The sequence below is a fragment of the Pseudophryne corroboree genome, chromosome 12, assembly GCF_028390025.1.
Source record: "Pseudophryne corroboree isolate aPseCor3 chromosome 12, aPseCor3.hap2, whole genome shotgun sequence".
NCBI lineage: Eukaryota > Metazoa > Chordata > Amphibia > Anura > Myobatrachidae > Pseudophryne > Pseudophryne corroboree.
The window spans coordinates 24,330,178-24,357,928 of NC_086455.1; the positions used below are offsets into that span (position 1 = coordinate 24,330,178).

Consider the following 27,751-nt stretch of genomic DNA (forward strand, 5'->3'; position numbering starts at 1 on the left):
GTCGACCTAGAGACCGGATCCCGCTAAAACAAGGCACCAGCGACACCGCCGTATAGTATGTGGAACTATAGGACTCTAAGCCCCCATGTCTGCTTGTAATTAGTAATATTGGGGTAAATGTATGACGCACTGATAAGAGTGGAGAAGTGAGCCAGTAGAGAAGTGGTCCATGGCGACTAATCAGCTTTGAAGTAACGTTTATCAAGCACATTCTATAGTTATACATAGCAGCTGATTGGTTGCCATGGGCAACTCCTCCACATTTATCACTGCTCACTGCATGTCTTGCAACAAGACATACACTTTAAAAACCCCTCTACTATTGTATGACGAAATATTTTTCTATTGAAAGTTTCTCACATAGGTTTACGTCCTATGCAAAACATCTGCCTATTCCATTTTGCCATAATTTGGGTAGTACCAATCACAGAAAGGATAAGGAATAATGGGGTCAATTCTATTCGGCAACTAAAGAATAGCGCCGGGAATTAGCTCCCGACGCTATTCAATTCTGCTACTAGTTGCCCGCAATTGTCGGGAATTCTTCTCTTATCCCCGGGGGATGAGAGAATAAACCCGACAAAAGTGCTGCCTCGCGGCCGGCGCGAGGCTGATTCTGTCGGGAATCAGCCTCGCGCCGGGTAGTTAAGTCGGAGAATGCCCGTTCTCCCGACAAAACTACCTGTTAAGTCGGCGAGAACGGGACATCGCCGACTTAACTTTAGCTGAATTGAATAGCGTCGGGAGCTAATTCCCGGCGCTATTCTTTAGTTGCCGAATAGAATTGACCCCATAGATTTAATTTTAAACAAAGACAAAATCCAATATTAAATTGAAAAAAAAAAATATATATATATATATATATATATATATATATATATATATATATATATATATATATATATATATATATATATATATACACACACACACATATATAAATAAATAATAATAATAATAAATAAATAAAATGAAAATCAAGGTTTGCACCAAGCACCCGTTTACCTGGCTCAGTCATGAGGCAGACACCCTGCACAACTCCTGGATCTTCGGATATGATAAATACACACTTAAGATAGCATCAACTACGTTTGTAAACAGTGATCAGCTACACAAGGCCGACAGTGTGTACTAGCCCCTAGAAGTAGGTTTGTGCCACAGTACTAGCAGCTAGTAAAAGGTAGCCACTAATCCATATAATAAGGCCATGATAATCACTGGGAAGAAATGCGATTTCAGATAAAAGTGGTAAATATGGATGTAATAGAAAGGCTTCCTTAATGTGCAGCTGCCGTCTACAGCTGGAAACTTACTGGCTTGTACGTACTAACCTAGAACAGTGTTTCTTAGGACCAAGGTTCTACTGCAATGCTGAGGATTTATTCGCAGAGAGATTGACAGGAAGAGACCGTGGGGGAGATAACAGGGAAGTGGCAGTAAAAATGGCGGCGTGTCATGGCAGTTTTTCGAGGCGCGTTTCAGCTGCGGTCATGTACTTAGGAGAAACATGGCACCAGCTTAGCTACTGCTGCGGCAATTCAGCATGACCATAGATTCACTCGGGAGCCGATGCTTCTAGTTTCTGCGCAGATCCTGCGTATGTGTCGAGGACTCTGCCTTGGCTCCAGTGAGCATCTAGTCTTTTCTGTAAGCCGGAAATACGCAGCTGCGTAGGCATGTGCGTACAAATCAGAATCAGGTCCCCAGTCCAGACCTTACTTAGGGTTACCCCTGCTTCAGCACAGGTGGGTAAAGCAAACTCACTGAGGTAATAAGTAAGGCACCTGTGCTCATGCATGGATGTCCTAATTGTAGGGAGGCATAATAATAATAATAATAATAATAATAATAATAATAATCTACTCTCCATTCAAAGTAATTTTTTTATACAGCACTCCTAGTAAAAAAAAAAAAAAATTGGATGTCCCTGACATGGACTGAGTGCGCCATGAGGACTGAGTGTGGGAAACCCTGTCCTAGTACATTACAGAATATATTGCTTATTTTTGTTTGAATTAAGCACCCTGTCTGTTTTTACTAGGTTTTAAAAAGCAAACAAAAAAAAAACAGATAAAGAAATTAAAATAACTTCCACAAGTTTTGTTCATCCTGAGACACAAGGCTGAATTCATGTTTGGTAGTAAAGCAAAAAGCAACCAACTGGACAAAACCGTGCTACACTGCAGGTGGGGCAGCTGTAACATGTGCAGAGAGATTTCAATTTGGGTGGGTTGTGTTCAAACTGAAACCTAAACTGCAGTGTAAAAATAAAGCGAATTTATGGCTACATGCAAAAGCAGCCAGTATTTACCCTGCACAGAAAAAAAATAAATGTATTTGCTCCCCTTGCATTGCAACATGGTATGTTCCAGACAAAGTTACCAGCTTTTTTCGCTTTTACTTACAAACTTGAATCAGGGCCGCGATACAGAACCGCTCTCCAATAAAATTGCAGCTACTGAAAATAGGCACAGACCAAAAAAATAAATAATTTTTTTAAAGTGTATAAATCTGTTTTAAGTTTAAAGAATGAGGGGGCCATCATTAAGGCAACGAAGTAAGACAGAACACTTTATGGTTCACCAACTGAATCCTAGTAGTTGATGCAATTAAAAGCCATCTTTGCTTTAAAAAAAAACAAACAAACTGGTGATTCCCTCCCACATACTTGCGATGTGAATGTGGTCATGTTTCCATGAAATATCCAAGCTACAGAAGACACATACTGTATTCAAAGGGTTAATGTATCCAATATCCATTCTTGAAAATATTCCACTATACCAAACATCCTTACTGTCCCCAATTACAGTACTGTGGTTGGGATTTCTGAACAGGAACGTCGCTGCATTTAGCAGGGTTACCAAACTTTCACATGGCAGCGCAGATGGTGATTGGCTAAGTTCTCTGTAGCTATGACAGCCAGCACCTGAATGGATGAGCGATAAAAGCACTCCTTCTCCAATCAGCAGTCTCTTTTCATTTACAGCCATAGTATCAGATATTTCCTGCCAAAGACCCAATCAACACTGCCACTAGGGGGTGCAAAATGGAGCAATTCAATTATTGCTTAGTTTAGACGCCCGGTAGCCGTAGGGGTGACATTTCTTTTTGCAGCCTCCTGAGGTCAGAGGAAGGAAAAAATAAATAAAATAAAAGAAAGTGTGCAACCCCTGCACTTTGGGCATCCCATCAGGAGTTTGGGCACCTAAAGCAGGTCTTTAGACAGGTTTAGCCATTTCACACAGCTAAACCCTGTTTGTTTGGGCACCACATGCAAAATATGCATGGGCCTCTAAAAACAATTGAATCCTAACAATAGTTTGTGCGTGTAAACAGTCCTGTTTATACCAGAAAAATAGACGCACAAAACAATTGAAAGTGAATATTTTCTCAGTTGACAAAATGGCTGTCTGCTTTGTATGTAACTAGCAGGTACACTTTGGAAGCGCTCACTACAAAATTGCGCTCTGGTTACATGACGTTATGCAAAACAGAGACAGCCATTGTGGGAGCTGGACAAATCTTCATGAAAACGCAATCTAATTCAAATCCCCATGCGTATTATTCAGTAAAATTACCTGGCGAGTCCACATGCCCATGCAGAGTGGGAAATAAGCGGGTCATACTTATTTCAGTTTTTGACATGTTAGAATACTAGAAGAATACCAGCGACACTGTATGACCCGTGCAATTTTGCTCAGCACACGATACCAATTGTCAGGTGCCTTACGCTGGACCCTCTAGTTATCCCCTAGAGTACTTGTGTAGGCAACATGAGTAAATAAGAGCAATGTGGTTTTCAACATTGGCATTTACTCTGGTTAGCAACCAGTCAACCCAATTTTTGTCCAAACTACTTAAAAATTTTACACCCCCCCCCCCCCCCCCCCCCCCCCATTTATCAAGCCTTGGAGAGTGTTAAATAGTATGGTGATAAAGCACCAACCAATCAGCTCCTAATGGTCATGTCACAAGCTATGTTTGAAAAATGACAGTTAGGAGCTGGTTCTTTATCACCGGAGGGGTGGAAGGGGGGGGGGGGCAACAAGCAACCTTTACAGCCACCCTGACAATTGATACTGCAGTGACCGCCATAGACTGGCAGCAACGGCCTACCTTTTCCTCAGCTAGAGCTGGAACATTGCATATGAATGCGTGCAATGTTTTAAGCAAAAATATTGTTGTTAAATCAGGTATCGGGGGATATAATCTACCTGCCGGATGGAACAAAACTGAAAAGGTTAGAAAAGTAAAAATAATTAAAAAATAGTACAAATCTATAAAGCTATAGTTATTTTGATCACAGCTAGATATTAAATACATAATAAAAAAACAAACAAAAAAACAAACAACCACCTCTGCAAGCTATTTTTAAACAGCAAACACAAAACGCTATTTAAATGAATTACAAACCACAACAGTGGTTCACAGATGGTGACTTAATACAAAGAAGAGGGGGGGGGGGGGGGGGGGTGTTAAAAAAAGAAAGAAATTTAACAGATTCAGCTTTCCCAGAGGAGAGAATGTCCCAAAGGAGAGAGCCAACAAAATAATATTGATTTTGTATTATCATTTACTAAAGGGGGAGGGGAGGGCGATCATTGAAGTTTGTTTATAGAACTCTTACAAATCTTATCCCAGGTGAAACCTGAACAGGTGTTTAGCTTCTGAAGCGTCTGTCCGCAGGGCATATATCATTGGTTACTTATAGCCTGTTGCTAAGGAACAGCGAACTAGTCTTTAAGCTCCGAATCAAGTATGACAGGGTGACACTTAGCCTTGAAATCCTGTTTCTCAGCTGCAGAACAGAAGATTTTGGAAGTCATTAAAGAGACAGCGTCGCCCTCACTGATCAGCGACCTAATGTACTCTTCGATGGAGAACAGAAACCACGAGACATTCTAAAATACAAGTTACTAACTGGGTGAAGCATAGTATGTGTCAAGTGACTGACAGTAGACAAATAGACTTATGTAGGGATACACACACACACACACACACACACACACACACACACTGGATGCAACTGCTGCCTGTATATAAGGACACACCAGTCATGTGACCGCAACCTATCATTGTATATACAGTCATGAGTGGTATTCATTTTAGTGTTTAGTCTACTTATTTAGGAACAAATTTGTGAATATGTTCAGTTAACCCTCAATAACAAGTCGGTCACATTTCCCATCCTCAGAAGAAACAGTGGAACAGGTATATTATGTGGGTAAAGCGCAGACCACTCCAGAGAGAATACTACATCACCCATACTATAAATGGCCAAGGAACAGAATGATCTGCCATTAATTTACCGCAAGACTGAACAATGACTGACGCTACAGCTGGAGCCGTATCTTCTTTGATACGTGATCAATTTTTCCATCTATGCCAAATAGTGCGTCAAGATACAAACTCAAAAATATTACACATTGCTGAAAACAAGCCCACCTAAGGCCATAAAGGGATCATGCACTTTCAAGATTAAGTGGGAGATTTACTAAGCAGTGATAAAAGTGGAGAAGAGAACCAGTGGGGACGTTGCCCATAGCAGCCAATCAGCATTGACGTATCATTTATAAATCTGCATACTATAAAAAGTGTACAGAGCAGCCGATTGAAGTTGCCCATGGCAACCACTTTTACCACTGCTTAGTACATGTCCCCCTCAGTTAGCTGAAAAGCTCATTGGGCGAATGAGCCGTTAAGAGAGATTACATGACTTCTGTGAGAATTCGCTCAATCACCCCAAAAAAAATATATAGCAACTATAGAACGCCGTCTTACCCAAGGGCGGACACCTGTGGCTCTATCGTTGTATAATGCAAGCTAAAGTCGGGTCAGGGAATGCTGGGACTTCTAGTCCTGCAGAGCAGCTGGAGAGCCACAGGTTATCCATCTATTATGGCAGAATTCTAAAAGGCAATGAGCACTTACAATTAGTAATTTGGCAGTATTGTAAGTAGGGGCTTAAGAAATCACACATAGGTAAAGTTTTAAAGACACGATGTGCTTTAAGTAACCAATTAAAATGCTTTGTTTGTTACACAGACACGCGATTGGTTAAATGAAATTTTATATTATTCTCAAAAATAAAATAATTGGCACACATTCTATAGAGAACCAGACCTCCCCTATGGAAAAATAGGACTTTGAATGTGTTATTTGAATTCTTTAAAAAAACACGTTTGTGTAAACCTGTTACAGCAGGACTGCTCTTAAAATAGTCCGACTTATTGTATTACATATTCTATCCCCCCAATCCACATATTCAAACTGTTTAATGAAAAACTATAAAAGAAAGCTGCACAAGATTCCCCGACAACGTGCCTGGCCTGCAGCTATACAAACGCTGAATGACACATTTGAAAGCATGATAAATTAGAGCACACGGACTGTGAGGTGACGCCAACATACTTCAACATTTTATGCTCTAAAATGGCATGTAAGATTCAGAATCCATAGCTCACAGTGTAAGTGGAGCACAGATTACACAAAGACATTATTTCAGAAACACAATTACAACTGTGGATTTTGCTAATGGAGGTATACAGTAGGTCTTCAGCAGATCTGTTGCTGCTGGAGTACACCTGTCTCCGTCAAAGAGGAAGGGGGGGGGGGGGGTGCCTGTGTGTGTGTAGGGGGCATGCGAGGAATTGAGGGGGAGGAGGGGTGGAAAGCCAGTTATATGAGCCACTGGTGAAACCCGTGTGTTTAATACACTTTAATCTCCCACAGAGTCAGTGCTACGGACGTGCATCAGACTCACACTTGGATTGGGTTTCTCACAGTTAGAGGAGAACAGGAGACTGGACATTTCTGCTTACGGTAATGGGGTCTGATGACCACACGGAATAGCATTAAATACTTCTACTCCAAACAAAAAGGGAGTAACATCATTTTTTGTCACCCCAGATATTGAGCCGTAAACATTATTGCAACGCAAAAAAAAAAAAAAATAACCACCACACCCTTATCTTAACCGCCAAAATCAAATACACAAATTACATTCTAACTCCGGGTATATTCACACAGAACTTTTTGCAAAGTAATTAATGTGTCTGCGACAGTGAACGAATGATAAAATAAAAAACACACACCCAGTAACAGTTATCAAAGTCAAGTCTCCTACACCCAAATAGACCCATTTTTGCAATTTGTTGGCAAGAAAATTAAATAAAACAGAAATAATAGGGAGTCAAAATGCAGATTTCACTCATACTGTACATAGCACAGCCCTGAGAGATGATCTGCTGAGCAGAGACACAGGACTGAACATTAAGCTGCTAGGGGTGTTTAAGCATACATGTAATGTGTTAATCCTCCCATCCCCCACCCTTATCAAAGCCTCGCTGGCTGAAAGCCAACTGCGCAGCACACCCCTATGGTGACAAAGCGTTCCCCGGGGGAGTCTCCAGCACAGAGCCGGCCTCTCTCCAGGCTGCGTTATGTCTGTCTGGAATACCAGATTCCCCAGGTAAGCACATACAGTCAGCCTCACCATAGGATTCACCAACAAACACGTTCCAGCCATTAAAACGGCCAGCTAGTCTCTGCATTTGCAGCTTTTAATAATCTTATTGTAGAATGATAAAGAACATGGAACAACTGCTTAGTCAAGTCAGCGGTAGCACGTGCACAAAGCAGAAGGAAATATAATGCAATGTCTTTTCTTAATTAGCTCATTTATGTTAGACTATGGTGGCCCCTAAGTGGTGTACGCCAATCAGATACTGCTAGAACATTTGTGAACCCCTCTTTTGGGGTCCCAAAACAATGGTACACCAATACTCGCTGAGGTATCAGTGCATATTATAGAGATATACAATTACACCCTATAGTCATAACGCTGTACAATTCTCAAGACAACCAAATACATGTATCTAGAGAGAAAGCATTCAAAAAATATATATATTCCTTAGTCCAATCCTCTGCTAGTAACCTTGGCTAACAACTCGGCATGTATACTCAATGCTGCACCCTGTGCAAAGCTTAATCTGCAAACCGGTGTTACAACAAGACACCCAGGTAGCTTGGTATCCATGCAAACTAAGGTGAACTGAATGCAACCATTTCCTTCCAGTTCAAATCCACTACACTGAAACAAAGAGGGAAAAAAAAAAAAAAAATGCTGACAACTTTTTATTAGGAAGGGGAACACAACAAAAAAAATAAAAAAGGACTAGTTCTCATCGCAACACAAAGTCCCAAAAGCTCAGCTGAATGAAGAAGCATTGCCTGGAAACCACGCTTGTACAGAGGAACTGAGAAACTGCTGCGGAATATTCTCAGCGCCGACAATTGCCATTTGCGTCTTAAATACAATCCACATATCGTCAGCGGTTACATTCCCTACTTACTATAAAAAAATAAAAAAAAGAAAGAATATAAAAAAAAGGAAGATGCACAAATAAAAGCAGGAAGGTCACCATAATACCACGGGGGCAACTGCTACACTGCCCTCTACAGGACATACTGGGGTATGCACCCAGCACACATCCATAGGACATCAGACCAAAAAGTAATTTAGGATTTAGTCAATAAAAAAGGGTCACCTACCGGCCAGGCAAACTGGAAAGGGATAACAATCCTGCCGTTCTCTCCAGGAGTGTTTTTACCCAGTTGGTTTAGTTTGTTGTTTAAATAAATAGTATTTCCACCAAGAACCGAAGTATGTCCGGAGCCGTAGCTGCACGGCCCAGTGGGGGCAATCTTGGCCCGAAACTCCTTGAGGCACACTCGGAGATAGGTGTCACACTCATCCTTGCTGCAGTCCTGGTTCTGGGAGCTCTTCACATCATCGCAGCATTCTCCGCTCAACAATTCTCCGTTGACATTCTTCAGCGAGTTCAGCTGCAGCTCGAAATAACCCGTGGACTGGGAAGCCTAAATATAACACATCAAACGGGGGAGACATCACTACGGTGCCCTGGGAGCTGCCCTGGGGGGGTGGGGGGGGAGCATGTTTTACATCACCCCCCCCACCCCCATTCAGCAGGACAAATGCAGAATAATTGCTGCCGGTCACTAAAATGTATTGATTGCATGAGGGAAATGCAGCAGTAATACAAAATGCACCACATCGATCTATGACAGGGATCACTTACAGCATAAGAGGGTGTATTATACAGAGCACAAAATAGCAGCTCTGCAGTCCCTCGATAATTGTACACTCTGGTCTATGCAGAAGCACATATATATATATATATATATATATATATATATACACACACACACACACACACACACACACACATACAGATGTAAGGCACACACCACATACTGTACATGAATTAAATAGGAATGCAGGTCATGCTTTTAACAATTTTTTAAAGGTAAAAAAAACTTCAGTCAATGCAGCAGTTATATATATATATATATATACACATACATATATATATATATATATATATATATATTTATTTTATACACACACACGCATGCATGCACACACAACATACAGTTTGTGGATCACCAGATGACAAGTCACAGACTGTAAACCACAGATCTCACTATGCATGCATCTAAATCTCTGTACATGCACAACCACTATATATTATTAGAATATAATATAATATAATATATGATATTACAAATCACTTAGGAGAATGTAAGTTGTGGGGGTGCAGGGTGGCCACAGAGAAGGGCAGGGTGGCGCTCAGGTGGGTGGGGGGCACCCTGCACCGGGGCACAGACCGTTAGCCCGGGAGCAGAGGGCAGCCTTACCTGGACGCAGAAAGTTAGGAGGATGAGGAGCACCGCGGTGAGCGGGCAGCCCGGTCTATCCAGCGTGGCCAGCAGCGAGCTCAGGGCTGCCGCGGGGAATGGCAGGCGGGGAGCCATGGAGTGAAGGCATCAGGCGGCTAGCAGCAGCGCAGATACATGGGATGGATGTCAGGGAAGCTCCCCAGCTAACTCTCACATCACTCTCTCAGCTCTCCCAGCCCAGGCTAACCAGCATGTGAGCTGCCTGACTGACAGGCGCGTCAGCCATTCGCCGCCCGCCCTGCGTCATTCATATTCATGAGGAGGCGGTGAGCGGGTGGGAGGGGGAGGGAGGCGTGGCCCGGAGGCCGACTGTAGCTTGCAGGTGGTGTGTGTCAGTGTGTGTGCGCGCACCTCAAGCTGCAATTGTTATGGATGCGTACACACACTCCTATTTACCCACATGACTAGTCTGTACATAGCTAGATAAGATAGGTATACTGTTTCTCTATTTAGATATAACATAAATATGTATATGTGTGTGTGTGTATATATATATATATATATATATAATATTTATTGGATATATGTAAGTTTGTCATACCTTCCCTGTAATCTGGGACATCTATGATTTACACAGGTTCTGTGGCTGATTGAAACGAGGTGAAAGGCAGGCCCTGACTAGCCAGCCACAGAACCTGTGTATGCTATAGGTGTCCTAGAATAAAGGGTTATTATTGCACGCCTAGATATATCCAGGGTTGGACTGGCCCACAGGTGTACAGGGGAAACCACCGGTGGGCCCTACTGCCTGGGGGCCCACCCTCTCCTCTAGGGATCAGGTTCCAGACTGTGCTGTTCCTAATCTAGTACATTATCTTGCATGCACTACAGTATTTATTGTATATATTTATCTAGGGGAACAACACTTGCAAAATGGTTAGGTAAACCAATGTGGCAGGCCACACCCCCTCTAGAGACTGGCCACACCCTTAAACATGGGCCCCTACCACTACATTTCCCCGGTGGGCCCTACATGCCCCAGTACGACACTGGATATATCTAATACCTAGCTATCTGCATAAGCTGTGAGCAGAATCAGAGCAGCCCGTATCACGTATTGCATTTTGATTGCAATACATCCATCCCCTATTTGCATGCATACCTGCATTTTTTTAACACCATTCTGTACCTGCCGTACAGGAGAGCTCTTCCGATACCATGTCCCAGTGAAGAAGTGATCTACAGATGTAGGGCTCAGGAGTCCTAATGCGCAAGCATATGCAAAAGCCACGGGGACCGGAGAGGGATCCTTATAATCCCTCTCCAGGGACTTCTTGCACAAAGAGCACCATATATTCTGTAGGCAACGTCATCTGTAGTCACGCTTTACTTTCAGGGGCTGGCTGGGCAGGGGGGCAGAGTGCCATCTGGCCCCCGGGCCAGTGCAATTTAAGTGTTCCAGGTCCATTTTCTCACTGCATTCCCTGTGAAAAGCTGGGCCACTTGCTTGAGTCTGCCCCCCCCAGGCTGAAAGTTGCCAGCCAGCCCCTGTTTACTTTATATGGGCACATTGCAAACCCGTAGAATTCCATGGGGTGTTTGCTGTGCCGCGGTTCCGCTGCAGATATCTCCAAGTGGGAGAGACAGTGCCCCAGGTGCAGGCACCAATCTTGCTGTAAATCGTATTAACAGAGCAAAGTGGTATCCGGAATTTAGCAATTACTGTATGTGGCCTACTATGTGCAGGGAAACACAGTGTAAAAGCACAGAGCTTTCTAAGCTATGAGCACACTAATGTTCACAACGGGAGATTTTTTTTTGGGGGGGGGGGGGGGGGGGGCGAGGAATGGCCAACATTTATGTGTATAAGTGATTTGTTTGCAACTATTTTGCAGCAGGAATTGATTGATTTACTTATTTGGAGAGGTCGATATGGAAGTGCGGAGGCATGGTGTAGAAAAGCGATTTGTGGCCCTGTCATTACTGCATGGTGCCGCAACTTGTGTTCATCTGCATTGGTGTGCGATGCTACAATGACGATATTCACTGTCAATCCCGTTGGCTGGCTCACTCTCTCAGCAGTACAGAACTCCCAGAAATGTATGGTCATTCTGGGAGAATAGGCATGTATGATATAGTAGTACTAGGCGATTCATCGCGCCCTACGGGCGCTCTTCACACCGTCGAAAGGGGCTATGCCCCCTTAACCCCTGCACGCCTTGCTGGGGTTCAATATTTGTATGAGTATTACCTGCATTCCTAGGTTTGTCAGTGGTCAAATATTGCACGACGAAAGGGCTTGAGATGGTGAAGGGGGTGTAGGCCCTCGCGACGGCGTTAACGGTGCCTGCAGGGCACGATGTACAGAATGTAGCGGGTGCGGGGGGGGGGGGGGGGCGGATGAGGCAGGGAGTATGTAGATGCTGCGGGTGGAGGGGGAGGTGGATGCAGGTGGGGGGTGGGTGCAGGACCTATAACTATATGATTGTATGTGTAACAATATATAGGACACGGATAAGGATGTATGTGATATAGACATACCCGCATGAAGAGGTATACGGTGTCATTAGACACAGAGGGGAGTGCTGGTACAATGCGGAACAGGGGCAGCTGTGTCCTCTCTCTACACCGTACCATCCTTCAGGTGTAGCAACGTGGACATGTTGCGCACGCAATGTCTCCATTCGGCCGCAGGTGCACCAGTCCCTTCTGCATGCGCTATGTGCGTGCCCCCCTCAAGTGCAGTAGGAGGAGGGTGCGCAGGCTGGTGCTGCTCCCAGGGCCAATGGGCATGGACAGCACGGTCATGTGCTCGGTGCTGGGCTTGCGCCCTGCGCTTGCCGAGTGAGGGATAGGGAGGAGGCGGCACAGCGGAGCATCACCAATATACCGGTAACTATGGGGGGCACCGCAGGGGGTTATGGCTCCTGTCCTCCTGGTGAGGGTTTGTCAGGGAGGTATCAAGGAACCGGTGGTATGGACCGTGTATGGGACGCAGAGGGGTAGGGAGAGGATACAGAGACGCAGGGTGGTAGGGAGAGGATACAGAGACGCTGGGCGGTACGGAAGGGACAGAGACGCAGGGCGGTAGGGAGGGGATACAGAGACGCGGGGCGGTAGGGAGGGGATACAGAGATGCGGGTGGTAGGGAGGGTATAGAGAGACGCGGGGCGATAGGGAGGGGATACAGAGACGCGGTGTGGTAGGGAGGGGATACAGAGACGCGGGGCGGTAGGGAGGAGATACAGAGACGCGGGGCGGTAGGGAGGGGATACAGAGACGCGGGCGGTAGGGAGGGGATAGAGAGACGCGGGTGGTAGGGAGGGGATAGAGAAACGCAGGGCGGTAGGGAGGGGATAGAGAGAAGCGGGGCGGTAAGGTGGGGATACAGAGGTGTAGGGGGGAGGGAATACAGAGATATGGGGCCTTAGGGAGGGGATACAGTGACGCGGGGTGGTAGGGAGGGGAAAGAGAGACGCGGGGCGGTAGGGAGGGGAAAGAGAGACGCGGGGCGGTAGGGAGGGGAAAGAGAGACGCGGGGCGTTAGGGAGGGGATAGAGAGACGCAGGGTGGTAGGGAGTGGATACAAAGACGTGGGGCGATAGGGAGGGGACAGAGAAACACGGGGCGGTAGGGATGGGACAGAGAGACGCAGGGCGGTAGGGAGGGGACAGAGAGACGCGGGGCGGTAGGGAGTGGATACAGAGATGTGGGGCGGTAGGGAGGGGACAGAGACGCGGGGCGGTAGGGAGGGGACAGAGAGACGCGGGCGGTAGGGAGGGGACAGAGAGACGCGGGGCGGTTGGGAGGGGATAGAGAGACGCGGGCGGTAGGGAGGGGAAAGAGACGCGGGGCGGTTGGGAGGGGATAGAGAGACGCGGGGCGGTAGGGAGGGGAAAGAGACGCGGGGCGGTTGGGAGGGGATAGAGAGACGCGGGGCGGTAGGGAGGGGAAAGAGACGCGGGGCGGTTGGGAGGGGATAGAGAGACGCGGGGCGGTAGGGAGGGGATACAGAGACGCGGGGCGGTAGGGAGGGTCCCCAGTGAGGAAGCTGATGAAGAAAGGAGGGGAAGTACTGGAGGGGGTGGAGTTGTGTAAAGTGGTGACCAGACATAGATACAGTGGCTAGGATGGGCGGAGGGACTCACCGTTGGGGCTGTGGGTGGCTGCTGCAGGCTGTGAAATAGTCCAGTATCCAGAGGCGTCACCAGGTGTGGGAGAGCAGTCTGTACTATGACATTTCCTCCCCCAGGGCCCCCCCCCTCGCATGGTGAAAATGGGGCGTGGCCTAGAGTAAAATGGGCGTGGCCTCGCGGGTCTTTTCTCTCTCGCTCCGGGGGTGTTTCCAGCTTGCCTGTAGATGCTGGCAGCCCCCGGAGACTGCAGAGTGTGTGTGCCGGCTGTGTGACCGGAGGAGAGTGCTGCAGGAGATGACGTCACTGCAGCACTCGGCTCCTGACAGCGGGATGTGTGCGGAGGAGGCGGCGGATCTGTGTACGCGGGGCAGGGAGGGCTATGAGAGCCTTCTCCTGCGCCACCCGTCCCTCCTAATGTGTATGCCGGGGGCAGCAGATGTTGTTGTTCGGCGTGCCGTGGCTGGTTAGTCAGATTTGCTGGGGGGGGGGGGGGGAAGGGGTGTGACATGGACAGGCAGCAGGAGCAGAGACTTGCTGCACATGTGGTGGGCGGGCTCTGTGACTCCGCCCACCGATGTGACTCCGCCCAGCGTTACGGGCACAGAGTCACAGACTTGAGCAAATATATAGGAGATGTTGTAAACTCATTTGTCAGAATAAAATGTGGCTGCAGTGAAATGACAGCTGCCGCAAACCATCCTGATCTGTGTACGGATAGAGGGAGATGTACTAAGCCTTGAAAAGTGATAAAATGGAGAGATACAGTACCAGCCAATCAGCTCCTAACTGCCACGTCACAGGCTGTGTTTGAAAAATGACAGGATTTGATTGGCTTGTAGTTTATCACTCTCACTTTATCACTTTTTAAGGTTTATTACATCTGGCCAACTTTTTTTTTTTTGTCCAACAAAATGTCAAAATAAAGTGATTTTACAGAACCCAAAAGAGATTCTGCAGCAGCTGCAAAAATTGCACTCTTCACATGTGTACCAACTTGTCTCTGTCACTTGTCAAAATAAAATGCATTTTTTTCAAAAAAGTTATAACATCTGAATAATTGAGATTGGGGCAAGTTTTTTTTTTTTTTTTTTCTTCCCAGAAAACGTAATGTGACAACAAATAGTTAATTCTTTGACGGCACCTTCATAAGAGATGCATATTTTTTTCTCAAATACAAAGTGCATTTCTAATCCATTGAGCTCCCCCTTCTGCTTAATTAATGCAGAACACTGGGATGAGAGACACATACCACCCTAGCGTTTATTCAATTCTACAGTAAATCAGGAGCAATTTGCAAGCACAATATTATTTGTAATCATTTTTTAACATTCTAAAAATGTTTTTTTCTTGTTTGTTTTTAAACCTTCGTTAAATGTAGTGAAAGAAATACTATGGTTAAACAAAGAAAGAATTATAAAAACACACTATAATAAGCCTGTTACCATCATAGGGGTTTATTTACTAAGCGTTGGGTTGCAAAACCTTGTGTATCTGATCGTGTTTATGCCTGATATTTAAAAGGGCAATGGGGGTCATTCCGAGTTGATCGCAGCTGTGCTAAATTTAGCACATCTATGATCAGGGACACAGACATGCGGGGGGACGCCCAGCACAAGACTAGTCCGCCCCACATGTCAGTCCGGCCCCCCCTGCACAAGTACAAAGCATCGCACAGCGGCAACGCTTGTCCCGGCCAGCGCAGCTCCTGCTGCTGGCCGGCAGTTGGTTGTCGCTGCCCCTGGTCGTAGCGGCCCCCCGCACGGTCTGACCACGCCTGCGTTGGCCGGACCTCGCCCACAAAACGGCGGCCGAACGCCGCCGTACCGCCCCCCCCCCCCCACGGCCAGCGACCGACTCTGCCTGTCAATGAGGCAGAGGCGATTGTAGCGCTCCGACGGCCTTAGGCCATCTGGCATGCGCCGGCGCACTGCCACGCCGGCGCATGTGCAGTTTTGACCCGAACGCAACGCTGCGATAAACTTCAGCGTGCGAAAGGGTCAGAATGACCCCCAATGTGTTTATTAGCAAGACACTATTAGTAACAGCATTGCCCTTTTAAATATCAGGCATAGACACACTCAGAAGCACCGGGTTTTACAACTCGACGCTTCCAAAATAAACCCCATAGTTAATTGTCTGATATTATGATTTTGTTGTCATTCACTAAACAATCAGATCACATCTCAATTTGGTTGCTGCCTGGCAGTCAGACTGAATAACAGAATCATAACCACTCGCATAGATTATGGATATCAGACAATTGTTTATTTCCAGTTAAATAATACAAATTTCTGATTATTCATTAGTGGTCAGTGGAAGCGGTATCCAGGTGATAGACAGTCTCTAGGTAGTGGTCAGCGGAAGCAGTATCTAGATGATAGATAGGCAGTGTCTAGGTAGTGCTCAGTGGAAGCGGTATCCAGATGATAGACTGTGTCTAGGTAGTGGTCCACGGAAGTGCTATCCGGATGATAGACAGTGTCTGAAGTGGTATACGGATGATAGTGTCTTGGTAGTGGTCAGCGGAAGCAATATCCGGATGATAGACAATGTCTAGGTAGTGGTCAGCGGAAGCAATATCCGGATGATAGACAATGTCTAGGTAGTGGTCAGCGGAAGCAATATCCGGATGGTAGACAATGTCTAGGTAGTGGTCAGCGGAAGCAATATCCGGATGGTAGACAATGTCTAGGTAGTGGTCAGCGGAAGCAATATCCGGATGGTAGACAATGTCTAGGTAGTGGTCAGCGGAAGCAGTATCCGGATGATAGACAATGTCTAGGTAGTGGTCAGCGGAAGCAGTATCCGGATGATAGACAATGTCTAGGTAGTGGTCAGCGGAAGCAATATCCGGATGGTAGACAATGTCTAGGTAGTGGTCAGCGGAAGCAGTATCCGGATGATAGACAATGTCTAGGTAGTGGTCAGCGGAAGCAGTATCCGGATGATAGACAGTGTCTAGGTAGTGGTCAGCGGAAGCAGTATCCGGATGATAGACAGTGTCTAGGTAGTGGTCAGCGGAAGCAGTATCCGGATGATAGACAATGTCTAGGTAGTGGTCAGCGGAAGCAGTATCCGGATGATAGACAATGTCTAGGTAGTGGTCAGCGGAAGCAGTATCCGGATGATAGACAATGTCTAGGTAGTGGTCAGCGGAAGCAGTATCCGGATGATAGACAGTGTCTAGGTAGTGGTCAGCGGAAGCAGTATCCGGATGATAGACAATGTCTAGGTAGTGGTCAGCGGAAGCAGTATCCGGATGATAGACAATGTCTAGGTAGTGGTCAGCGGAAGCAGTATCCGGATGATAGACAGTGTCTAGGTAGTGGTCAGCGGAAGCAGTATCTAGATGATAGATAGGCAGTGTCTAGGTAGTGCTCAGTGGAAGCGGTATCCAGATGATAGACAGTGTCTAGGTAATGGTCAGCGGAAGCGCTATCCGGATGATAGACTGTGTCTAGGTAGTGGTCCACGGAAGTGCTATCCGGATGATAGACAGTGTCTGAAGTGGTATACGGATGATAGTGTCTTGGTAGTGGTCAGCGGAAGCAATATCCGGATGATAGACAATGTCTAGGTAGTGGTCAGCGGAAGCAATATCCGGATGATAGACAATGTCTAGGTAGTGGTCAGCGGAAGCAATATCCGGATGGTAGACAATGTCTAGGTAGTGGTCAGCGGAAGCAATATCCGGATGGTAGACAATGTCTAGGTAGTGGTCAGCGGAAGCAATATCCGGATGGTAGACAATGTCTAGGTAGTGGTCAGCGGAAGCAGTATCCGGATGATAGACAATGTCTAGGTAGTGGTCAGCGGAAGCAGTATCCGGATGATAGACAATGTCTAGGTAGTGGTCAGCGGAAGCAATATCCGGATGGTAGACAATGTCTAGGTAGTGGTCAGCGGAAGCAGTATCCGGATGATAGACAATGTCTAGGTAGTGGTCAGCGGAAGCAGTATCCGGATGATAGACAGTGTCTAGGTAGTGGTCAGCGGAAGCAGTATCCGGATGATAGACAGTGTCTAGGTAGTGGTCAGCGGAAGCAGTATCCGGATGATAGACAATGTCTAGGTAGTGGTCAGCGGAAGCAGTATCCGGATGATAGACAATGTCTAGGTAGTGGTCAGCGGAAGCAGTATCCGGATGATAGACAATGTCTAGGTAGTGGTCAGCGGAAGCAGTATCCGGATGATAGACAGTGTCTAGGTAGTGGTCAGCGGAAGCAGTATCCGGATGATAGACAATGTCTAGGTAGTGGTCAGCGGAAGCAGTATCCGGATGATAGACAATGTCTAGGTAGTGGTCAGCGGAAGCAGTATCCGGATGATAGACAGTGTCTAGGTAGTGGTCAGCGGAAGCAGTATCTAGATGATAGATAGGCAGTGTCTAGGTAGTGCTCAGTGGAAGCGGTATCCAGATGATAGACAGTGTCTAGGTAATGGTCAGCGGAAGCGCTATCCGGATGATAGACTGTGTCTAGGTAGTGGTCCACGGAAGTGCTATCCGGATGATAGACAGTGTCTGAAGTGGTATACGGATGATAGTGTCTTGGTAGTGGTCAGCGGAAGCAATATCCGGATGATAGACAATGTCTAGGTAGTGGTCAGCGGAAGCAATATCCGGATGATAGACAATGTCTAGGTAGTGGTCAGCGGAAGCAATATCCGGATGGTAGACAATGTCTAGGTAGTGGTCAGCGGAAGCAATATCCGGATGGTAGACAATGTCTAGGTAGTGGTCAGCGGAAGCAATATCCGGATGGTAGACAATGTCTAGGTAGTGGTCAGCGGAAGCAGTATCCGGATGATAGACAATGTCTAGGTAGTGGTCAGCGGAAGCAGTATCCGGATGATAGACAGTGTCTAGGTAGTGGTCAGCGGAAGCAGTACCCGGATGATAGACAGTGTCTAGGTAGTGGTCAGCGGAAGCAGTATCCGGATGATAGACAATGTCTAGGTAGTGGTCAGCGGAAGCAGTATCCGGATGATAGACAATGTCTAGGTAGTGGTCAGCGGAAGCAGTATCCGGATGATAGACAATGTCTAGGTAGTGGTCAGCGGAAGCAGTATCCGGATGATAGACAATGTCTAGGTAGTGGTCAGCGGAAGCAGTATCCGGATGATAGACAGTGTCTAGGTAGTGGTCAGCGGAAGCAGTATCCGGATGATAGACAATGTCTAGGTAGTGGTCAGCGGAAGCAGTATCCGGATGATAGACAATGTCTAGGTAGTGGTCAGCGGAAGCAGTATCCGGATGATAGACAGTGTCTAGGTAGTGGTCAGCGGAAGCAGTATCCGGATGATAGACAGTGTCTAGGTAGTGGTCAGCGGAAGCAGTATCCGGATGATAGACAATGTCTAGGTATTGGTCAGCGGAAGCAGTATCCGGATGATAGACAATGTCTAGGTAGTGGTCAGCGGAAGCAGTATCCGGATGATAGACAATGTCTAGGTAGTGGTCAGCGGAAGCAGTATCCGGATGATAGACAATGTCTAGGTAGTGGTCAGTGGAAGCAGTATCCGGATGATAGACAATGTCTAGGTAGTGGTCAGCGGAAGCAATATCCGGATGATAGACAGTGTCTAGGTAGTGGTCAGCGGAAGCAGTATCCGGATGATAGACAATGTCTAGGTATTGGTCAGCGGAAGCAGTATCCGGATGATAGACAATGTCTAGGTAGTGGTCAGTGGAAGCAGTATCCGGATGATAGACAATGTCTAGGTAGTGGTCAGCGGAAGCAGTATCCGGATGATAGACAATGTCTAGGTAGTGGTCAGTGGAAGCAGTATCCGGATGATAGACAATGTCTAGGTAGTGGTCAGCGGAAGCAATATCCGGATGATAGACAATGTCTAGGTAGTGGTCAGCGGAAGCAATATCCGGATGGTAGACAATGTCTAGGTAGTGATCAGCGGAAGCAGTATCCGGATGATAGACAATGTCTAGGTAGTGGTCAGCGGAAGCAGTATCCGGATGATAGACAATGTCTAGGTAGTGGTCAGCGGAAGCAGTATCCAGATGATAGACAGTGTCTAGGTAGTGGTCAGCGGAAGCAGTATCCGGATGATAGACAATGTCTAGGTAGTGGTTAGCGGAAGCAGTATCCGGATGATAGACAATGTCTAGGTAGTGGTCAGCGGAAGCAGTATCCGGATGATAGACAATGTCTAGGTAGTGGTCAGTGCAAGCAGTATCCGGATGATAGATAATGTCTAGGTAGTGGTCAGCGGAAGCAGTATCCGGATGATAGACAGTGTCTAGGTAGTGGTCAGTGGAAGCAGTATCCGGATGATAGATAGACAGTGTCTAGGTAGATAGATAAAAGGTCGCCACCATATGGTCGAAATGTATTAGGCCGACAGGTACAAAAGGTCAACAGATGAAAGGCCAACAGTGGTTACAGTCGACGGGTACAAAAGGTCAACAGGTTCAAAAGGTCGACACGACAATGGTTGACAGACAAATGGTTGAAACTTTTATTTACATGTTTTCCCAACATTTGCTTGATTTACTGTCCACATGGACTACGCCAGGAAACACTAACCTGTCCACCTTGGCTGAAGTGTGGCGAGGGTAGACATTATTACTGATGGTGGTCAGATTTGACCCCAAAAAATGAAAAACTTGTTTCAACCAACAGTGGCATCTTGATGGAGAAGATCCTGAAAGGGGTGAGGTAAGTATACTTACCTTCCCCACCAAAACCCCTAACCCTCTCCACAGCCTAACACCAATTCCAATGTTCGCCTCACATCATAGCAATGCACGCAGTCGCAGCAAACCAGGCGTGACTGCGCCTAGATGTAGCCATGATTAGCGTGGTTACATCTGTATGGTGTATTCTCTACAGTGCATTGCTGCTATTGATCTGGTACATTGTCATGCATGCACTAGCAGTATTTGCTATATATACTTATCAAGGGGCCCAGACCATGCACTCTCTAATGGTTAGCCAGCCCAAGCCTCTTAACTTTGACGCCTACCACTGCATTTCTCCAGTGGGCTCTTTATGCCCCAATCGGACACTGGCATACCCTCCAACATGACCCATTCAATTAGGTACAAAATGCTCTGTTCCTGGACTTCTGTGCCAGTGGCAGTTACAGAGGTGGGGCTGCAGCACAGTCCAAAATTCAAATTGGGGAGCCGCACCAACTGCCAGTGAGCCCTGGCCGGTGATATTTGGCAGTGTATGGGGTGGCAGTTGGTGCGGCTCCCCTATTTGAATTTTGGACTAATGCTCCATATGGTAATTCAGCAGAAGGCGTCTATTACAAGACGCCTCCTGCTGCAGTAGTGATCCGACCTGCGTCTTCGGACACAGGCATCGGACACACTCATACGCCATCAGGCAGTTTGTGACACCCATGGGGACGCGAAAGCCGCCAGTCGCTGACACCAGGAAAACTCAGTGTAATAACAGAAATCCCTGGCCTCTTCTCTACCCCTAAACTGCAGCGACATTTTCACATACAGAGGCCATTGCCACCTCCTCCCTACCACCAAATGGTATCAGCCTGTCAATCACTGACAGTCTGATGCCATCCCTGTGTCACAGGATCTGTTCACGCACACGCAGAACGGGCTCCGCAAATGCACAAAGTACCGGACATTGGTACTCTGCACATCATGGTGCACATCCAACTGAACCTGAATGAGGTACATTGTGCAAATGGCACGTTACAGATATGTAAATCACTGGATTTAGGATTATAATGATAATAAAAGAAACTGTGTTTTGGATAAAGCACTGTACATAGCAGTATAAATGTAGCTTGTGGTAGATGGAAGATCTGCATGCATTGTACCTGCATAAGTGGCGGGACCCCAAGTACAGATATAATATCAGTACATCATGACCTCACAGACTTATCAAGGTGTATATATATATATATAAACAAGTATGTTTTTGTTATTCCTTTATTCCTACAGTTTTCTCCAGAATGAGGGTACCAGCAGGAATTTCCACTGAATACCTGTGTTCAGTATGGCACACTTGCTTTATCTCATCAGATATATGACAGGTAATCTGTAAAAGTATGTAGATATCTTGTTATGACTCTCACTACGGAAAACATGGCAGAAGCTGTAGCAGCTGTGGCACTAAATGGAATTGTAGTGATTATTTCGGCAAAAATATATATGGGATAAAGCATTCCCTGCTGTAAATGTATGGATATTAGATGTCACAGGAAAGGTCTGTGACCACATTACATGTTATATTTATATACAAGTCACAGGAATCTGAGGTGAATTCTGAAAACCCTGATCAGTTTACAGTGTAAAGGGAAGGGGTGCATTCCTTGTAATACATACTGTAAGTTCTAATGAAGAGATGACGCCACAATTTACAGCATATTCAGATATTACAGGATTAGAGCTTTCCTGGCGGTTCTGATAAAAAAATAAATATTTTTTTTTACAGAAAAATCCTGTGAAAATGGACAATTTTCACATAATTATGACAAGTTTATGTAACAAAGATGTATGTTATGGATTTAACTATCACCGACTAAACTAAAGTACCACTGAGTTCACTAAAAAAGCCACCGTCCCTATAGTTTTCTATGGAGGTAGAGATAGGGCGCTATTTAACAAGCTGAAAAAAAAAGCTTATGCTTGGTTTTGGCTATAGGGAAGGCCTGACGCATAGAGACATGTGCAGTATGTAAATCCTGCAGCCATCACTATACTGAAACTCTTCACCAGGAGTCCAGGACAGCATCTTATAAGTTGCTCTTTCACGGCAAGAGTTTCTCAAAAAATTGCCTAAAAGGAGCATTTCTTATTGCTGTGAAAAGTGTTGATAAAATTTTATTTAATGGGACAAAATCAGGAAAATTATATCAATAAATCAGAAAAAAATATAGAAATATTCTCCAATCACTGAAAACGTTTGATATGTGACGTCTAGTCAGGGATCCTACCACAGAATTGTGCAGTTTCCACACTTTTTACTGCCACTTTAGCTATCCCAGTGCCACCACTGCAGCTCCAGTGAGGGGTGGCCATTGGCCAACGATGTCTGGCAGATATTGATTGCCAGGGACCCATGTTTGATGGTTTTGCCGTATATATGGCACGAGGATGTTATAGTTACCGTCATTGATGGCTTGTGAGAGAGTTTTACAGATGTTTTTTAATTTGAAGTATGTGGCGAAAATGTGTGAGGTAATATGTGAGGTAAAGTGTGTGGAATACATAGGATTGGCATTACTACCGCAGACCATAGTCTGAGCAGCAGGCGCAGAGACGGAACGGCATGTGCACTGAACGATCCATAAACTATGAAGTGGCTTTTTTTTGCTCAGTGTCTCCCTGGACTCTCTGCCATCAGATTATCTTAACTTTTACTTGCCCCTCATAGGTATCTGCACCACAGAGGAATGCCATTTACATTTGTTCGTCAATTGACAATGGGGGTTATTCCGAGTTGATCGCTCGCTAGCAGTTTTTAGCAGCCGCGCAAACGCTATGCCGCCGCCCACTCGGAGAGTGTTTTAGCTTAGCAGAAGTGCGAACGGTTGTATCGCAGAGCGGCCACAAATTTTTTTTGTGTAGTTTCAGAGTAGCTCAAAACCTACTCAACGTTTGTGATCACTTCAGACTATTCAGTTCCGGATTTGACGTCACAAACCCGCCCAACGTTCGCCGAGCACACTCCCTGAAAACGGTCAGTTGGCACCCAGAAAAGCCCACTTCATGTCAATCACTCTGCGGCCAGCAGTGCGACTGAAATGCATCGCTAGACCCTGTGCAAAACTACATCGTTCGTTGTGCCCGTACGTCGCACATGCGCATTGCGCCGCATACGCATGCGCAGAACTGCCATTTTTTAGCCTGATCGCTGCGCTGCGAACAAATGCAGCTAGCGATCAACTCGGAATGACCCCCAATGAGCCTAATTCAGAGTTGATCGCAGCCGAAAATTTGTTAGCAGTTGGGCAAAACCATGTGTACTGCAGGGGGGGGCAGATATAATATGTGCAGAGAGAGTTAGATTTGGGTGGGGTGTGTTCAAACTGAAATCTAAATTGCAGTATAAAAATAAAGCAGCCAGTATTTACCCTGCACAGAAACAAAATAACCCACCCAAATCTTACTCTCTCTGCACATGTTATATCTGCTACACCTGCAGTGCACATTGAGGGTCATTCAGACCTGATCGCTCGCTAGCTAGTTTTTGCAGCGCTGCGATCAGATAGTCGCCGCCTATAGGGGAGTGTATTTTTGCTTTGCAAGTGTGCGAACGCCTGTGCAGCCGAGCAGTACAAAAAAGTTTTGTGCAGTTTCTGAGTTGCCCAGAACTTACTCAGCCGCTGCGATCATTTCAGCCTGTCTGGTCCCGGAAAACCAGACGCCAGACACCCGCCCTGCAAACGCTTGGACACGCCTGCGTTTTTCCAAACACTCCCAGAAAATGATCAGTTGACACCCACAAACGCCCTCATCCTGTCAATCTCCTTGCGATCGACTGTGCGAATGGATTCTTCGTAAAATCCATCGCACAGCAACGATCCGCTTTCCACCCGACCGACGCGCCTGCGCATTGCGGTGCATACGCATGCGCAGTTTTAACCTGATCGCAGCGCAGCTAAAAAAATCTAGCGTGCGATCAGGTCTGAATGACCGCCATAGTTTTGCCGAACTGCTAACAAATTTGCTGCTGCGAACAACTCTGAATTACCCCCAATGTATTAAGCAGTGATAAAAGTGGAGAAGTGAGCCAGTGGAGAAGTTACCCATGGAAACCAATCAGCTGCTCTGTATATTTTTAAAGTATGCAAATTATAAATGTTACGTACATGTTGATTGGTTGCCATGGGCAACTTCTCCACTGGCTCACTTCTCCACTTTTATCACTGCTTAGTACACGTCCACAGTGATTGACAGAGGGCAGCCGTTTGGGGGAGGTAACGGGAAGTGAAGACAAAAATGCAGGTGTGTTGCACCCATTTTCACGGTGTGTATCTGCCAGCGACTGCATCTTCCAAAGCAGCTTCATTGGTTCCAGCATCTTTATTCAGGCCACCATTCTGAGAAATCTGAAGCTTGCTCAGGTGCCCAATGCGTGACTGATTTTACTGATGTTGCGCCTTGTGCAAGTTGTGGGCGTTTCAGTATACAATCCAGCGACTGCGACATTTGCATGATGCAGCCACATTGGGAATTGCGTGCACCTGTGCGTCAGGCTCACTGTGTGTAGGTTTTCCCCCAACCTTGCACTTGCTACTTCACAGTAGGGCTGGGCCAGTGGCCATCAATGTTTCCCAGCTATGGTGCCTGCCACTGATGGGAAAGTGACGCTATTGATGGTGACCCCATACAGAATCTCTGCCATTAGTGGCGATGATGAAACTTTGATCACTTCTGCTGCTGCTAAAATGGAGATGCAGGTTTGGGATAACAGGACTGAGGTAGGGACATTGCTAAAGACTAAAAGAAAATGTAAAAGCTGTATAGTAATGTGCCTCCTCGACAATCCAATGTATTGGTTTACATAAGCAATATGACTAGAATTTTTTGTCTAATAAAAAGAACTCTGTGTAGAACCAAAGAAGGGAAAACAACACTGAGATTTGATTTGCCAAATTGATAATATATGACATGACAAACCAACAATTATCTAGAGATAAAGGGGCCTGTTCATGAAGCAGTGAAAAGTGTGGAGAAGTGAGACAGTGGAGAAGTTGCCCATGGCAACCAATCAGCATTGGAGTAACATTTAAACTTTGCATACTATACAATTGTACGGAGAATCTGATTGGTTGCCATGGACAACTTCTCCACAGGCTCACTTCTCCGTTCTTTTCACCCCAATATAATGCCACCAGTAGCCCAGATACACATAATGCCCCCAGCAGTGGCAGTTACACAATGCCTCCAGCAGTGCCAGTTACACAATGCCTCCAGCAGTGCCAGTTACATAATGCCCCCAGTAGTGCCAGATACACAATGCCCTCAGCAATGCCAGTTACACCAGTACTATTTAAAAAAAAAAAAAAAAGTTTAGTAACTACGGGTCTGGGGGGCGGAGCTATTACAAAAAGTTATAGATAGACAGATGAGAAGGCACTCAAAATGGACTTTAAAATACAACTTATATTATGGAAAATACATTTTGGCCCAGGACAGGTTCAGGAACCCAGTTCCTCCTGATGATGTCATATTTAATGAGAGGTTCTGGAACTCGGTTCCTGCGGATTCCTGCTGAAAAAATAGCACTGGAAAAGACAGAGAAAAGCAGATTTGAACATTCTGACATTGTTATGTTGCTGGTTTTTCTGAAGTTGCGCAACATTATACAAACCTATCAAGCAGAGTGGACAGCAGTAATTTACCAGGAAAATAAGCAAGTGCATTCATCCTAATATGGCAGCCAGGAGCCACTGTTTACATGCAATCTTGTCACAGGGGGAAAAGTAAAGGTGATTTATATGCGGACAATTTAGATGAAGCTTTTGCTAGCAATACGCCTCTCAGTATTTAAAAGCGAGAGCTGTCCAGGAAATGATAAGATAAATGTATGGAGGGTGGTCATTGAGAAAGACTTTGCCCACACAGAGCTGCTGCATATAATTTATGTTTGTTTAAATGTCCAGCAGGTATAGGATTTGACAGCACAGAAACTTGTTTCCTGCAAAATGCCGGACGTTTTCTATACCTGCTGGAAAATACAATTACTAAAAAATTGTGAATGCAGTTTGGGAACAGAAAAACGATATGTTTGAAAGATAGAAAAAAAAAATTAGACTTGTATATATTATCTTGTTTCAGTATATTTGGTAAAACATTAGCAAAAGAATATACTGTAAAATATATATACTGTGAGTATATACACTGATAATATACACCAGTGGTTTTCAAACATTGGAGCAGATGTCTTAAGCCTGGAGAAGTGATAATGCAGTGATAAGTGCAAGGTGTTAACGCACCAGCCAATCAGCTCCAGTATGTAAATCGACAGTTAGGAGCTGATTGGCTGGTGCGTTATCACCTTCCATTTATCACTGCTTTATCACTTCTCCAGGTTAATACATCTGCCCCTGTGTGCCTAGGCCGACTGAGGTACCTCATGACACTTGCAGGGGTGCCTTGGATTGGTGGTCCAGGACCAATTTAAATTATTATGGTCAATGTAATAGGCAAAACCAGTACTGGTGGCTGCTGATCATTAAATATGTGGATAAATAGAAGCAAATCCTGTCCCTCACCACATGATTGAACCTAAGGATGACATATAAACACATTTTACTCAATGTAATATTTCTTTGTAAATTTCTCAATGAGAAACTTTAGGCCTCAGGGTGCCGTGAAAAAAATTCTGATACTCTAGGGCGTCGTGATTCAAAAAAACGTTTGGGAACCTCTGGTATACGCTATACACCAGTCACAAACAGAAGTCTAGTATGAGTATCAGTCGGTATTCCCACTGCGACTGGACTGCCCCAAGCCCAGCTTCTGTTAGAGCACTACGTGCAAGAGATACCACTGAAATAGGCATCAGGAAGGATGGCATTCAAGCAATTCCCAGACCCAGACAGACCCTTAATAAAGATGTGCACAGAGCCGGCCATAGGCATAGGCATACTAGGCAATTGCCTAGGGCATCATATTGGTTAGGGCCGGCTCTGGATGTGCATACACTGAAATGGCCGTCGGGGAAGGTACTGTAATTGCTTGAATGCCATCATTCCTGCTTCTACTAATGATGAGTATTTGGATTGCACTTTGATTAACATGATGGCTTTTTACTATGGCTTAGTAAATGTCTTACAAGGTGGAGTTTACTTCTTTTTTTTTTATATATATAATTTGTGACCTGACCGCGCTCTTGACTTTTTCCACTGGAAGTGTGTGATTTATTTATTTGAACATGAGCATACAATATATATATTATTTTCCAAATACT

General features: G+C 45.7%; 1 protein-coding gene and 1 long non-coding RNA gene across 3 annotated transcripts in view; one reads left to right on the forward strand and one right to left on the reverse strand.

Annotated features, from left to right (window-relative positions):
- The window catches only part of JAG2 (jagged canonical Notch ligand 2), a 144,643-nt gene extending 134,647 nt beyond the window's left edge, over positions 1-9,996 (reverse strand). For both annotated transcript variants that reach the window (XM_063947209.1, XM_063947208.1), the window contains exons 1-2: positions 9,721-9,996; positions 8,554-8,880 (exon numbers count right to left, since the gene is read on the reverse strand). In XM_063947209.1, the coding sequence (XP_063803279.1) occupies positions 8,554-8,880; positions 9,721-9,837 (444 nt within the window). In that variant the 5' untranslated portion in view covers positions 9,838-9,996. The remainder of the gene's footprint in view (positions 1-8,553; positions 8,881-9,720) is intronic.
- A 106-nt stretch (positions 9,997-10,102) lies between these two features.
- LOC134980407 (uncharacterized) overlaps positions 10,103-27,751 on the forward strand; it is a 47,126-nt gene continuing 29,477 nt past the window's right edge. Inside the window, exons 1-2 of the long non-coding RNA XR_010190390.1 lie at positions 10,103-10,194; positions 21,772-21,863. This is a non-coding gene — a long non-coding RNA (uncharacterized LOC134980407). The remainder of the gene's footprint in view (positions 10,195-21,771; positions 21,864-27,751) is intronic.